Source organism: Cyprinodon tularosa, unplaced genomic scaffold, assembly GCF_016077235.1.
Source record: "Cyprinodon tularosa strain WSP-4 unplaced genomic scaffold, ASM1607723v1 ctg199, whole genome shotgun sequence".
Classification (NCBI taxonomy): domain Eukaryota; kingdom Metazoa; phylum Chordata; class Actinopteri; order Cyprinodontiformes; family Cyprinodontidae; genus Cyprinodon; species Cyprinodon tularosa.
In genome coordinates this window covers 2,476,049-2,493,044 of record NW_024038729.1, presented here as the reverse complement: position 1 = coordinate 2,493,044, position 16,996 = coordinate 2,476,049, and the positions used below count along the sequence as shown (strand labels likewise).

Sequence of the window (16,996 nt, the reverse complement as noted above, 5' to 3'; positions counted from 1 at the left end):
CTGTACTAACCTTTATTGAAAAGGACACTGGAATAAAGGCAGTGGAGTAAACAATGGAGGGCATGGATATGAACGTTGACAAAAAGTACCTTATATACTCATTATGCATACATGAGAGCAGGGAGACTAATATGGATGGAGAAGAAGCAAGGCAAAAGTAGCAAAGAGGGATTTTAAAACATAAGTAAATTCCAAATTTACAAAGAGCAGGGAAAAAATTAGAATAGAAAAGGGAATTAGAAGAACTGATCAAATATGGCAACACCTTTTACAACATAAAGAGGGAACAGAGACAGAACATCTAAGAACTACAGATGTATGCCTTTTCGTTATTGTAAAACCCACATTTAGAAGTAATATTGTTGTGTCTTAGAAAGAGAAGAAATTTGCTGGTAGAGATTTACAAAAAAATATAAGTCCTCTTTTTTTTTTTTTTCAAAAGTTCAGGTAATAATTGAATCTTAAAATGAGTTTAATTTGGTTGGACTGAGCACAGAAATGGCTTTTTGGAATCTAGAGGTTGTGGATCCTTGAACTACTGTAGTTGACATTCTCGCTTTAAACTCAAATAAAAACTGTCTATAGGCAATAAATGGATGTAAAAACTTTCTGAAGCTCTATTACGCTTGTAAATGAGTTTGCCTACAGACCATCCTTTTATTATAAAATGATTTATCTTCTGCAAATTGGAGCCTCCTTCATTCTGGAGTTTCCACGGTTTAGTGCTTTTCCAACAGAAAATGAAAGGACGGTGTTGAGCTTTCTCCATAATGATCATGTGAAGGCCACACAAGTCCCACGATTACATCACTGGGCACGGGGCAATCTGACAACACTAAAGTGCATCATTCACAACTACTCTTTAACTGGTGCTAAATAACGCTTACGTAAGTTAAATAGAGGGATGTATTTTCTGCAAACAGACAGAGCCCAACATTCAGTACAGTGTGAGCCTTTGGAGTTATGAAAATTAAATATAAAATGTAACACATTTAAAAGAAGCAGTACAGTGCTTCACAATTATCCAGGGAAAAACCTTTTAAAATTTAGTCTTTTTTAATGCTTTTATTTATCATCATCTCACAAAAATTTAGAATAATCAAACATTTATTTTGATTTGATTTATACAAAGAGGGAAAACACTGTAGTGATTTAATAAACATAGCTTAGTATGGAAAGTTTAAAATTTAGTTTGAAACAACTGCTTTTAAAGTTTTTTTTTAAATTATACTTATTTTGAAAAATGTTTACTTGATAATAGAGTCAACTCTAGGAGATTATAATTATCAGCCAATGACTGCCTTGTTCCCTGGGGATTATTTCAATCTGAAAAACTCACACAAAGAGAAAAGACAATTAGGAGAAATGTAGTGATACAATTACTTTGTCTTTGATGCTCAGCCTCAGCAGGAAGCACTTAATTTTGATAGATATGCATGAACACGAGCAAATAATAGGGCTGTTTCTCCCGCCCAGGCCTGCAACTGGTGGTGGACTGGAGATAGATGAAGTTGGTCAGTCTGTAGACTGCTGGTTGGCGAGACGGTCTGCTGAGCTTTATGGGGAGATCCAGTGGACTGCATGAGCTGATTTTAGAGCTTGATGGAAGATGGAAATCCAGTTGGATAACACAGGTTGAAAGAACCTGTCCATTTTGAGCAAGCATGAAGCGACAGTGGAGAGGAAAAACTCCCCTTTGGGAAGAAACCTCTGGCAGAACCAGGCTCAACATGGCGGTCTTCTGCCGGACCGATTGAGATGAGACAGGGAATGCAGTAAGAGTCCGGGAGGAATGACACTCTGATGAAGCTTTAGCTATGAAGGTGGATGAGGGGCTGGAGGTGGGTTGAAATGATGTCATCTGAATGAAGTCAGTGCATCCGCCGCCTGAACACTGGGAGCGTATCGGAGGCCTTTTAAGATGAGCTATGGATGCCGTTTGGCTTTCGTGGAGGTGTGGTTCAAAGCTGATTGGCTGTGTCGCAGGAGGATGTATGAAAAAACAATGAGTTTCTTCAGATGAATTTCCGCCTAGGCTCCATTTCAATGAGTGAGGATCAACTCTATGAGATCATCTTCAAACTAGGAAGCATCAGTAAACATGCTATTTAATTAAGGTTAATAGGGTTTGGTTCTCGAATCAGGAAATTTATAGAATAAAATAGCTGATAACTGACTTGTTCATATCAACAGCATGAGAAAGAAATGGAAAGTTTGAAAATGAACATTGGAACAATGAAAAACAAGGCTGTATGAATAACCAAGTTTATTATATATATAGTATTTTATATATATAGTATATTATTAGGGTCACCAAAAACTACAGAACAACAGCACTAGACATTTTTTCTGTAGGAAAAAAAATCTTTCTTATTGTAGATTTTAGAAACTAAATAAACTCTAGTAAGGCTTTAATCAGATGAGACTCAGATTGAACCTTTCTCCTGAAAGCACACAGGATAAATATGAAAAGGGAACCCGATGCCCACTGTGTGTGTCAGAGGAGCTGCGATGTTGTTACCTTATCCCTCTCCCAGATGCTTGAAAATCTTAATTTTTCCCCCCCTAAAAATCCATCCGTTTTCTATGCCTGCTTATTCTATGCAAGTTAAGGCTGATGCCTTTCTTCTGTGGTAAATGGGAAAAAGGTAGAAAGGCATAGAGACCAAATTAGTGGTTAAAGGTATAGTGGAGAATTTTCACAAATTTTTGAAAAGTCCCGCCCTCGCCACTTTAAAAAAAATGCACATGCACAACTCTGTAGCCGTTCCCAAGAAGTAATGCCTAAATGCGTGCAAGAGCATGCACAAGCCCATTTCTCCACGAGGATGCGGGGGACGCATGCAATGATAAGACGGTCGTTCGGATGGATCTCATCTCACCCATATTTATTTATTAAAAAGTTTCCCCACAAATGAGACCACTGGTACATGGCTGGGTATAACTGTGCAATGCAAATGACAAAAAAAAAAAAAAACTTATCTTCCCTGGAAAGTTACAATAAAGAGGTAGATAACTTGATAGCATGCCAAACTTTACCAGTCAAGTAGAAACTTTGCAACCACTGCATCAGTAGGAAGCCCGACTTCTGCTTTCATTGTACGCCATTGCATGAAAGAATCTCCCAAAAACATTCTGGTCTTGTTTCTCTCTTCTGTAGCCTTTGTCTTCTTCTCATACACTTCGTACACTGCAAAAAATGTAAATCTTAATAAGTAATTTTTTCTTAAAATAAGTGCATTTAATCTTGAATTGAGGAGGTTAGTGAGACACTTTGCCAATGGAACAAGACAATTTACATTTAAAATAAGAAAAAACAATTGCATTGTCTTATTTCAAGTGCATATTATCTAATTATCTTATTTTAAGAGAAAAAATTCTAATTTCATTGGCAGATCATCCTGTTTAACTACTGAAATTAAGGATAAATACACTTAATTTAAGAAATGTTTTACTTATTTCTAGATCGTTTTTGCAGTGTACACAGTTTTTCGCTTACAACCCTCAGCCATTTTCAAAGAACCGCGGTGAGAAAGGCGAGCACTGCAAAAACGATCTAGAAATAAGTACAATTTTCTCAAATTAAGTGTATTTACCCTTGATTTGAGTATGTGAATGAGATAATTTGCCAATGGAAAGAGTATTTTTACTCTTAAAATAAGATAATTAGATAACATGCACTTGAAATAAGACAATGCAGTTGTGTTTTCTTATTTTAAACCTAAGTTGTCTTGTTCTATTGGCAATATGTCTCCTTTATCTCCTCAATTCAAGAACAAATGCACTTATTTTAAGAAAAAAGGACTTGTCTAGATTTGGATTTTTTCCAGTGAGCATTATTGGATGAAGATATAGTTTACCACACATATACACCAGTAAGTGCGAATGCACAGGAAAAAATAGCTAGCTGGGGACGAGCACATAGGACCGCCTTATGTAAACATACCGCCAGAATGATTGACAATTAGGAAGACCACTTATTTAGATGATCAACCTGGAAATAAAAGATAGCCCTCTATACCTTTAATCAGATATAACTAGCTCAAAACAAGCGATACAAACGTATAGAAACGACTTTAATTTTAACCAAACATCTTTCATCTTAAATGAAAGCAAAACTGTGCAATTTTGACCCGAGTATTAGCTTAATTTGAAATATATCGAAGGATTTTTCAAGACAATAAACAGCACTGGGTGCGTATTGATGCTCTGTGTGGGTCATACGTTAAAAAAAGTGCCAGTGTGACCTGAGAAGGTCTTGTCCATTGCTGAATAGGTCATGTGATGTATCGCACCACTTTACGGCAGTCTAAGATCTCCTAAGAACCAGGAAGTTAAAAGTCTAGCACCCCTAGTGGCTGAAAGCTACAGTGTTTAGGTTTAGTGCTTTTCTGCTCTATTGTCAGTTTTTTTTAATAACGTTATCAAATAATTTTTTTACCCAAGTTCACTCTCTGCATTGTAGTCCTTCCACAAACCTAACATCACTTCTGGAGCGTACTGAATGTGGTTCGCAGCATTTACTGTGTGGCTGCAGGTGTGACAATTACACATGCACACAAACACACCCAGTTAAGTTAACCATCTTGTTTTGAACTGGGAACTAAAACCAAAAACTATGAACTATCTAAAGACAATGAATGAAAGTCCTTCTTTTTCAATGCTAATTAGAATGTTAAAAGATAAGTCTAAGCAATATCCTGTTGGACTGGGTCTTTGGACAATTATTGTTGGTGATTTTGTAAGTAAAATTCCTCCCATTGAGTAAATGCACACAGATATATTTATTTTTTGTTTTACATTTTTCTTTATACAACAATTTAAACAGATTTTATTTCATTTAATGGTTTTTAAACATGCTTTATCAGGTATACATTTGAGTCTTTAGATTGCTGTATGCAGGCCACCGGATAAAAGAGTATCATTGTACACATGTAGAGTAACAGTCAATATTCTATGAAACATCATCAGAACATGAGCCATTTGCAACCCTCCCCCAATATGTAGCATACCCCCCACCTCTTGAGAAAGACTGCGCAGGAAAAGTGTCACATCCCTCCTTTTGCCCTTCTTGTAAGAAAATCTGTGTGAAACCACCTTTGAAATGCACAGTTTTCCAGAGGATGTCAAGTTTCTGCTTTGAAACAATAAAAAAATTAGGCATGTGTTTAAAACCTTTTTCGTACACCATTTTGAGTGTCGTTTAAAAATAATTGCAGATACACTAAGCAGAGTAAGAGCATTGTGTTATGCAGCAGCTGCCCATGTGCTTTCCCCTACACGTGCTGCAGTGCTGCAGTATTCTGCAAGGATTAGTCCATTCCGTCGATGACGCCTCACTGTGCCACAGCTTTCCAAAGGAATAGAACCTGGCTCATGATGAACTGACAAGAAGCAGTTATGCCAAATTATCATTTCGGAAGATAATGAGTTGTGTGTGCACACTAAGATAAGGAAAAGGAGGACAGGCTCCAAAGACAAACAGGGTGAGTCCCTGTTGCATTCCCAGATAAGATCTTATCAGATGTGGGAGGTTAAACTGAGACAGAGAGAACAAAGTCAGAGAAAAGATTTAGAAAGACCAATTTTTGAAAAAGAAGCTTCTGAAAAATCTGAAGGATGCCTGCATAAAAAAACCCTCCAAGATCTTCAAGAGGCTAGACAGACGTGCACAGGTGCTGCAAAAGAGAGAGGCTAGGAAGGGAGAGAAGAAAGAGACAAGACAGGAAAAGGATAGGAGGAGGACGCCAGTGGGGGGAGTGAAACAAGATGTAGGAGGAGACTGGACTCACTGCAGAAGGAAAAGGAGCCGGAGAGCAAGTCCAAAACAGCTGTCCAGCAGACGTCCCAGTCGTCAGAAGCGCAGCCCCCGGAGGTGGATACAGAAGGCAGGACAGTGTCAACAAGCCACAGGAGCAGCACTGCAGCGTAACACACACATAGAGACACACACTTCATCCTGAGAAGAGGAGGCATACCTGACAAGGACTCAGATCTCGCCATCCGAACAGCCGAGGTCAGTGAGAGAGAGGAGACATGTTTTACTTTACAATGTGATGGTAACATGATCAGAGTGATGCTGCCGTAGAATTGCTGCTGTCATGTCTGTGGGGGATCCTCAGAGAAAACGTGTCTCGGGTCAGTGAGCTGTAATAGTGTGAGTGGGAGATTAAGCATGTGGGGAAATCTCTGCTCAGCTTTCATGCATGTAAGAAAGAGCTACACCAGATAATACTATCCAGGAGACATTCATATCCTGGCTTCATGCTTGAGGTAAGCTTATATGCTTTGCAAAGCTGTTCTTTCTTTCTGGACTATGGAATAAGAAGAGAAATGCTTATTTTCTGCCGGTGTATGTTGACATTCCCTTCATGTTTCATATCCTTTGATTCAATTCAACCTGCTTGCATCTGCCAAGCAAAACTCTGGCAATGTTAGCTATGCATGCGTGTGGCACGGAGGGAGTGAGAAAGCAAGACAGAACAAATACTCCACCCTGCTATTCATCCAAGTACCAGCCCTGCCACTGAACTCTTTGAAAGTAAGGCCTTTGCCTATAATTGAGGAAACAGCTCAGTGCATTTTGTGTTTTGTAAGGCTGCCATTACCCTCTGTGGTATGTGCTTTTTATAACAACCCCAAAGAGAGGGTCTTTCTGCTATGCAAAGGCGTGACCCGAGTCAAGGCCCAGGTTTGATATGAAGAGGAGGATTTGGTAACTTCAAAGTTCCTTTATGGTTAAAATAGCAATTTTACTTTAAAAAAAAGAAAAACCCCAAAACATCTAACTTAAACAATCATTTTAGGAAAGGTCACTTTAGTCATCCTTTGATGGATATTTCGGGCAATGCCAAATTTCTATTTGAAACAGAAGGGAAGTCATAAACCTGTCATAATTGGGACAGCTGCAATCCTGACTATTGAGCAGCAGACTGCTGAGCATCAACAAACAGCAGCACTTATTTAGACTACAGTATGATTACACTGCATCTAAGAATAAACTGACATACTGATATCAATTGCACCGTTAGACTCCAGGAATACCCGGCCGAATCACAAGCCATTAGTTTAATTACCAGATACCGACTCTATATTTATTAGCCTCCCCACTCCAAACTTCATTATCTCACTCCTTTTATCTCACCTAGTAATCAGTTACTGATGAGGCGAATCTGTAGTTTTAAAGAGGCTGCATGGGCTCCAGATCCCTGCATGTTCAGACAAATACTCTGCTGACCAATTGCCACAGTGTTTTTTTTTCTTTTCTTGTGCAGCTCCCATTATGAATGCAGGTCTGCTTGGACAAGCATTTCTGAGAGGAAGCTGCCATCAGCTTTCTTCCATTCCCAAGAGGTGTAAATGAAACCTGCAAATGCAATCTGTGGTGGCGAAAGCGCTTTGATTGTACTTCACAGCATGTCTCACATTGGTTTATACCTTAGAGTAGTTCCAAAAGCATGGAGTGGATTTAGACATTGTTTTAAGGATTGATTATTTGTATTGTATAATTGTGAATAGCACTTTGGTCCTGTTGGCTGTTAAAAGTGCTTTATAAATAAATTTTTTATGGTATAGTAAATACTAGAACACACCTGCTCAACTATTAACACACTACAGAACTTCTCATGAATTCACCCGGTCAGCCCATCCAACTTGCTTTGTTGGAGCACTACTTCTTTTTTTTTTTTTTTTATGAGGTTAAACTTATATCTTCATCATGCTAAAGCATAAATGGCATAGATTTCAACAATAATGGAAGATTTTCTGCTTTAGGCATCTGAAACTTCAGCATCACTTCTCTACCTATTCCCTACTTTTATTTATATATATATATATATATATATATATATATATATATATATATATATATATATATATATATATTAGTGCTGTCAATCGATTACATTTTTTTAATCGCGATTAATCGCATCAATGCCTAAGTTAACTCGTGATTAATCTCATTTTAATCGCACATTTTTTTCCTGATTGAAAATCATTTAAATACTCTCGATGACATACAAAAAAATACATACAGGCTAGGTTTGTGCCAATGTTCTTTTTTTTAAATGAGAACAGGTCACAGATACTGATTTATGCCATAGAAACATATGGCAAGAAGATGGGGAGGCATGTAGCAAAAAATAACAAATATGTAGCCAAAAAAAAGGCCCTGAAAACAGGCTGATGTAAAAGACAGTCTTTACAGTTATTACAGTCTTTTGAACAAAGACAAGCATTTTACCCTACTGCTATAAAATGTAGTACAGTTAACATTAGATGTTAATTAACCAAGATAATAATGAACAATTTTCAATCAATACATCAAAATCAATAGACCGACATTACTAGATGGAGGTAGTCTATGCTCTAGAAAGTTACTTTTCAGCCTCTTAACAAAAATGAGAACACACACACCCACCCACCCACCCACACACAGACACACCCACCCACACACACACACACACACACACACCCACACACACACACACACACACACACACACACACACACACACACACACACACACACACACACACACACACACACACACACACACACACACACACACACGCGATACTGACCTGTGGCGTACACAGACGGCAATAGTGCCGTAGCAGATTCCATTTCACCTCAGTAATCTGTTTTCTCAGCGTATTTCAGGTTGCTACTAGTTACCAGACACCAACTTGTTTGTTGGTGGTGGGGCTTAAAGAAAAGGCACTAGCGCTACCCAGTGTATGAGCGTCTTTTTCCTTTGACGAGCTCCGCTCTCGAAGCCTATGAGAAATACATACACTGGGGGAAAATAGCCCCGCCTTCCCGCAGGCTGCAGCGGGATGTACTTGGAAAATTGTACCATAAAACCACATAGCGTTAATCTCACGTTAAAAAAATTATCGCCGTTAAAATGGCCTTGCGTTAACGCGTTAATAACGCGATAATTTTGACAGCACTAATATATATATATATATATATATATATATATATATATATATATATATATATATATATATATATATATATATATATATATATATATATATATATATATATATATATATATTAGGGGTGGAACGATTCACAAAATCCACGGTTCGGTTCGATTCACGGTTTCGTGGTCACGGTTTTCGGTTCGGTTCGATTCGGTATATGTTGATTGTTACACCGAAATCCCATAAAAATTTATGAAATTAATGAAAAAATCCCCCAAAAAATAATGGATTGTAATTATTTTAAATGATCCGCGAAAACCCTGGATCATTTACACATGTTTTGCTGCTTTGAATTTAATCATCTCGCGCATGCTCTCTACCATCTCCAAGGGACTCAGAGGGGAGCGGACGGGAGCCACAGTTGAGGCTGTAGGCTTTGCTTTGAGCAGCCGGTCTGGAGCGCAGCGGGGGTTGCTGACGGAGTATGAGGGATTTCGGGGTTAGCATGACATGTTGGTCATGTTGCTGTTAGCATAAATAAAACGTGTTGCACAATGCTTGCACACTGTTGCACTTTTATCCACAACTTTCTTTCCGCCGTCATCGTAGGTCACTCTAAATGCAAAGTGGTCCCATACAGCAGACCTATAAAGTGCTGCTGGTGCGTCTTCCAACTCCTGTTCTTTCCCACTCGCCATACCCACACAATTCTCCACAACAACTGATTTTTTTCCCTGCTACACCCGGCTAAGCTGCTTGGCTTCTTCTTCTTCTTCTTCTTCGTGTTTACTACTGGTGGTTGGCTTTGGTCGCAGTACCGCCACCTTCTGCTCTGGAGTGTACACGCATGAACCGAACGAAACACACGCGAATCGAACCAAACAGTCGAACCAAACGGTTCGGACGGTTTTCATAAATCGTCCCATCCCTAATATATATATATATATATATATATATATATATATATATATATATATATATATATATATATATATATATATATATATATATATATATATATATATATATATATATATATATATACCAAACTGCTGCAATTGTCGAAGCAAAAGCAAAATAATAACTTGATCCAGTCCATCTAAATGAATCGGGGGGTTAGTTAACCTTATCAAGCTGAAGACTTAGAGCGGCTCAACTGATGGCAGCACAACCTTTTTTTTGTTTCATTTTTCGCTATACTTTATACCCATTTGGTCAGGAAATTCTTGAATATGAGAAAATATCCATACTTACGATAGAAGGTGATTCCCCCTTGCAATAAATAACATATCCTAACGGGAAGCAGTAGAACACTGTTATTATGACACTTTTTATATAAATTCATTAACAAATGCGACACATACCGTATCCTAAAGATGTGACCCACCTGAGTGTTTGATAAAATGCAGTCAATAGCCTCATTTTTACAGTAGATGAAGGTAGGATGTTTTTGATGATGCACCAGCTTATAATGTAAGATAGAAAAATTTTTAGATTAGTTTTGATAAAACAGATGAAAGTTGATCAGACATTAAATTTTTTTGTTTTTTCTTTTATAAGCCAAACTGAGCCACCAGCAGGAAGGCTGACTTGAAGGCCAGTCCTTCAGGCTTAAAAACTTGTATCCATATTAGATCATTTTTCTTTAGAAATGTGTCAGAAAATATCAAAATAAGTTATTGCTATTTGTGATTTCTAAAGATAAGACTAAAAGCTCAGAAGGCTCAGACATGTTTCAGCCACAAGTTATTTTTCAACACCTAGATATGGGACTGTAATGCAAAAGTTAATACTCTACAGATATAGAGTTTTTTGCAAAGTTGAGCACTTCTTATCCAAGGTCGTTTAAGTAATAAAAAAAATGTCAATTTTGCACAGTCCCTCCTTCTCTCGAGGAAACGCAGCAGCTAACCCGTATGTCATCCTGATTCCTCACACACTTGCTGCCTTGCAGATGTCGTGCCTATATCTGGCACCTCGCATAAACGCTCTTAGCAGCCCTTGAATTAAGTTCCCATTCAACACACTCAAAAATATCCTGCATCCTTTCTATCTGCAACAGCTATATTTAACGCTGAGTGATAAACTGATGTTTCACCTCTTAAAACATGTTTTTAAATAGCGATGGAGCTTTATTGACACTTTGAATTGGATTTAAAGGGAGATTTGAATCAACCCATTTGTTTGGATTCAAATACACAAAAAGTGTTGATGACCTGATGTCCCTTCTGAGCACAAACAAACTTGTAGAGTGACTTAGATAAGGCCGAAGCTGCAGGTCGCTTGGCTGCAGCCGGAATGTGGATGTTTTTCTGAGTGAAGTGTTAGGTGTGAAGCAGTCTGGCCAGGCACTTTGTCAGACAGTCACAACTGACAGACCACATATGATTAAATATGCCTATAAATGGACAAGCTCCTGTCTTACTCACATCTCAACCTCATGCTCTTACAGCCTGTAACCTCCAATCTACCACAGATTGTTTTAGTTTTGTCTTTAAGTGGTCAGACAGATTTTTTTCCCTGTATTTTTAATCCCACATTAAACTGGCTCCAAACTTAATGACGTTCTAGAAAAGGTTTGAAATAGAAACAATCCGCCATTAATCACCTTGCACTGTATTAAAAGCTATTTATCTGGTATGTATTTTGTAGCTGAGCTAATGTTTCTGTGCTAACAAAAGATCAGTTCTTCAAAGAAATCTTCATTCACGATCAGCATGGTATTCTCTCCTAAGATCCCATCGCTCTATAATTCTTGCCTCTTATCTCACACAATCCCCATAAACCCCTTTAAACTCTGCCCCTCCCCTCTTTGCCCTCCTCTGGCCCAGCTCGTTCTATCTGCATGCGTGTCTCTGCAGTAGCTAACTCCAAAAACAAGCTGCCGTGCTCTGATCCCTTTAAAGTCCCCCTCTAGTCTCTCCAAGCCTTCAGTCCAGCTGTTCCACATTAGCACATCTAGAATTGGCAGAGGCCAAAAGAGGCTCTGATGTGTAGATGTTAATACAGGAGCAAAATCTGGAGTCCTAGGTCTGATCCCCCGATGCTCTAAAATGCAAGATAAGCAAAAGGATTTTTTTTCTCAAATTACTTAAGGATGCAGAGAATTTATTTCTAGCTTATCTTAGTGACTAGATTTCTTTCTATGAAAATGAACTCAATCACACTGTTCCATATTGATGGTGTAGATACATAAGGCTCCAGTAGTGATTCCCTATGGGTCTAACAATGTAGTATCTAAACTGACCACCAACTAAAACATGGAGCAAAGATTATTATTATTTTTTTTATTTTGTTTAAGGATATGATTAAAAAACTATTGGCAACTTTGAGGCTCCATGCATAAAAAAATATGCTCAATAAATGGATAATTTCCACAAGTGCAGTTGAAGTGTTACAGCCAGTACACGAGTTAAGGGGGGGATTAGGGGGAATGGCATCCCCCTTTTTAAAAAAAATTTAAAAATCATCCCTCTTCTTAAATGACCATCCCCCCATACCATCCCCTGTGACATTTTATCACTGAATGTGTAACATTTCTACTATATATTAACAGTAATATATAACAGTAATAATAGCAATAATATCGACCTTTCAACATTTGGCGCACTTTGGACTTACGAGTTAGCCTTGGTGCCATTCCGAACTTAGTCCCGCCCACAACGTTTGAGGTCGGGAAGTTCGGTCTGGCATTGCTCAATAGTAGCGCGAGTATGCTCGCCCAATATCTGGTCGGGCCAATCAAATTGTCAGGGCGGGCTTTATACGATGATGGACAGTTGATCAACAGTTACGTAATCAACCACGTGACCAAAGCGCGCATGGGTGACAACAACAATGGCTGCCGCTGGAGAGTTGAGGTGTGTAGATTCTGCTATTAGGTCTGTTCTAGAAGATATCGACAGCAAATTAATTTTAAAAGAGGAACAGAGAAATGCGATCAAGGCATTTGTTGAAAAGAAAGATGTTTTTGGCGTCCTTCCTACGGGATTCGGCAAAAGTTTAATTTATCAACTGGCCCCGTATGTCGCTTAACATACGTCACGCACTCCGTTGCTCTTATTGGTTGTAGGTCTATCCGATTGAGTGCAGAGGCATTTTTTTTCCTGGTTCGTTCGAAACACGCCCCATAATCACAGCTCTATGGAGCAGTATCAGACTCATATTCTGACTAGAATTGAGTAGGACTACGTCAGGCTACTTACGAGTAGCCTGAGCAAAATAAATAAAATCAAATAAGTGGCCTACCATGACTATGAGGCTCATCCCAGTGGGAAATTTGTCCTCTGTATTTGTCCCTAACTATGTAGGGGCAGTGATAGCCATGCCAGTGCATGGACTGACTGCAGTTCTACTGTAAGATGCCTTGGTCAAGGTCAATGACCGGCGTACCTGACATGCAACAACCATACAATGCATATTGCTTTAGGTTGATAGACTATATTAATTAGGCTATGTATGCTTTCAAAACAAAATATTCCACCATACTCTTTCTTTTTTTTTTTTTTTTACAACTAGACTGCTGGTTACAGGAATGACAAGATAACAGGATTCCTTTATCTGATGCTATGCTGACACTCAGTCTGCACCAATGAAAAGCAAAGCTAAATAATTGGAGTGTTTCCGACCAAGGGTAGTCCCTTATGAGCAATCTGGGCTTCATTCAGGTTAATAGACTTTATAAATTAATTGATTAATTTTATCAGTTCATTGAATTTACTCTTTATAAATATTTCATTTTTGGAAATTCAGGATTTGTTACACCTATTTGTTCTTTGGACTTCCTTGTTTTGCAGTGACATTAGCGCACCACTTTTTACTCAGAGTAGAAAACTCAATACTGATAAAAATGGTTATTGGGAAATATCATTATCTGCAAAAATGTTGTCTGTTATATTTTATCTTTTTACAACAGCATTGCATGGCGAGTTTTACAAGCATGTTTTAAATAGTATTTAGTTGCTCTTTGATTTCAGGTAAACTTCTAAGAGATGATTGACATAAAATCTGTTTTTAATTAAAGTCACTTCTTTTATTTGTAGTTTGTTTTCCAGAACTTGAAAGGAGGAAAAACCTATTAGTTTGTTCTGTTATTAAAAATCTAAGTTAAAGTAGAATGCAAGTAACACATATAGAAAGATGTAACAGGACTTTTTTTTAATACAGTATGCTTAATTTTATTGTAAAATGGCTTTTCCTACTGTCAAACATTTTCCTGTCCTGCTTGGTGAGTTGGTTTATTGGAACTAAAACCGATTTTGATCTTTTTTCATTTTAATTTCAAGTAGTGCATGCATATTGGGATCAAAGGTGTCAGAAATCATCAGATAATTATCAGCATTGGTTTCTATTTTAGTATTAAACAAATACATTCTAGTGTGTCTGAAGCTTCTTCAGTTCAGACATAGGCATAATAAAAAGGCTTGAGGTGATCATGCCTGGAAAATTTCTTGATATATCCAAAAACATTTAGCCATCTGTCTTAGCAGGTGATCAAATCATGAATTCTACATTATCAAATGTATAGAAAACACATCCTGCTGGTAAAGGTTTAACTTCAGCCCCAGGTTTTCCTTTAAATGCATACTATGTAGGGGTAGTTTATTCAAATTAACATACTTTTCTTTGGAATGACAATGTATCTGAATAGATGAGTAATAGTATATATATATATATATATATATATATATATATATATATATATATAAGTTTTGAAAAGTGCTCATATTTTTCCATCTCATTTCTCTGTAATTTCAGAAAAGTGGCCATCACTGAAAATTACCAGCCCTGACTGACGAACCTCTGCCAGATCGATGCAGCAGCAGTTATTTTTGAACTCCTCTAAGTGGCCTGTGTTTCTGAGAATGTAACTGAAGCCCATTTCCTGGGGAACCATAACGTTCAGACCTGACGGAGCGTTTTCGGCCACCTTGTCCTACAATCTGACTCAACCTCCAAAGAAACAGCCATGCCTGCAAAAGCACCCATATACCTGAAGCCGGCTAACAGCAAGAAGGGGAAAAAATGTCGGCTGAGAGATATCTTGTCCCCTGACATGATCAGCCCACCACTTGGGGACTTTCGTCATACCATCCACATCGGAAAAGGTGGGGAGAGAGACGCCTTTGGAGACATGTCCTTCCTTCAGGGGAAGTATGAGCTTCTACCTGGAAAAAAGGATGTCCACCCTCATTATGGGACCCAAAATGAGTACCTGCGAGCACACAGCACAGGTGATGCCTCCTTTGCTGAGACCCCCTCGCCAGTGCTCAAAAATGCAATCTCCCTTCCAACCATCGGTGGAGGCCAGGCCCTCACTCTTCCACTGATCTCCTCCACGGTTTTCCCCATTACACCAGATCCACTGGAGGACTTCATGAGCCCGTCATCTCCACTGAAAGCTGAAAATCCTGATGAGGTGGAGATTCTGCAGATGGACGCCCTGTTGAGGTCCATGGATGTCTTTGACAGCGAGCCTTCGTCTCCTTTTACAGAGCTCCAGTCAAAACCTGACGTCCTCTTAGATCTGCTGGAAGACACAAAAAAGTCGTCCATGAAGGCGGTTGCTAAAGCTAACATTTTAAACAAGTGTGAGGTCCGATTTGACAAGCCACCGTCCTATTACATCAATGGCCACACCGACAGCCTACGTAAAGCTAACGGGAGCTTGAACAGCAACACAAGCAGTGACAGCTACGACAGCTTCGATAATAAGGAGGACTTCCAGAAAAACTGCAACCAAAACAGAAGTCTTACCAGTAATGGCTACGGATACTTCAGCAATGACATTAACCTTGGCTTTAAGGAGGAGCTCTCTAAGTGCAATAAAGACTGGGTAGACAGGGACAGTGGTGTGGAAGAGGGCCGCATAAGTGATTTTGAGTTTGAGCTTTCCAAGGAGAAGAGTACCTCGCAGGATTCCCTCTCCCAGATCACGGGGTCGCTCCTCTCCCTTGAATTGGATCTGGGCCCATCCATCCTGGACGATGTGCTCAACATTATGGATAAACCTGCAGCAAAGAGCCGGCCTTAAGCTGCACTGTGGCGCCGTTCAATTAATAAGGGAATTATCAAAATATAGCCATGAGGGGAGAAAGACTTATGAGTAATCAAAATGGTGTCTGGATATATCATTGAGATGAAAATCAGCTATAGTAGACGAAGCTGCTTATGTTTTTATTGTCAAAACTTATGACTATTCTAGCTTCTATGGAGTCTTTATTTTTTTCCTTTGTTTGCCATCCCAGCATCATGTTCATGATGCATGTGCTTTTTGTGTTACAGCTACATCTCTGTTGTGCCTTTGATTTTCAGCTACAATAAACATTTTACATTGATGTTGATCTCTAGTCTGCAAAGACCTTGGATTGGATTCGTTAGATTTTTTTTTTACTCATCATTATCAGACTTGGAGAACGTAGATCATTCATTTTCCATTTATTTAACATTGCACTTTTTTTGTTCATCACACAGTTCTTTGATCTATTTACTATTTCACCAAACACTATGCATATTTGTGTTTTCTGACATTGTAACACAAATAAATTAATTTTTCCTATCCTTCTTGTCTTTATTTTGCAGTAAATTTATACAAATATATATATTTATTTCTTTAGCAAACTGGATTTTCTCAAAACAGTGTCAGCAAAAAATAAATTAGCATTGAGAGAAGATAATTCTGCAAACACCCAAATAACTGGAACCATGATGACAACATATGAGTTTTGACAACAAGTCATCATCAAAACGTTTTGATGTGTCCTGCTTGCCAATAGAGCACTGAGAATGAATGTCCCTGGGCTTGATAAACAGATTTGTTTTCACAAGTAAAGCATAATTACTGTCATCATAAGCTTCCATTTAAATATTGCAAAAATTTAAGCAATCTTAAAAGACAAGGGATTAATTTTTATGAATTTTAGAAGAAATCTTGCTACAAAACTACAGAATCTTTCTGAAACCCTGCACTGGAGCCGAGAAAACTGTGAAGCCAAGATGTCTCCAGGATATGGCTATGGTGAGTTAGGTGGGGAGACTTTACACTGTTGCAGATAATGCATTAC

The 16,996-nt window shown here is 38.4% G+C and overlaps 1 protein-coding gene across 1 annotated transcript; it reads left to right on the top strand.

The window, feature by feature from the left end:
* The first annotated feature begins 5,692 nt into the window (after positions 1-5,692).
* Positions 5,693-16,491, top strand: cdc42ep3 (CDC42 effector protein (Rho GTPase binding) 3). The gene is made up of 2 exons (XM_038284136.1): positions 5,693-6,016; positions 14,691-16,491. Exon 2 carries the CDS (start codon positions 14,902-14,904, stop codon positions 15,964-15,966), a length of 1,065 nt encoding a protein of 354 aa, XP_038140064.1. The 5' UTR covers positions 5,693-6,016; positions 14,691-14,901; the 3' UTR covers positions 15,967-16,491.
* Positions 16,492-16,996: the final 505 nt, after the last annotated feature.

Coding starts and splice junctions, on each gene's coding strand:
- cdc42ep3 (XM_038284136.1), top strand. CDS start 14,902: ATGCCTGCAAAAGCACCCATATACCTGAAGCCGGCTAACAGCAAGAAG.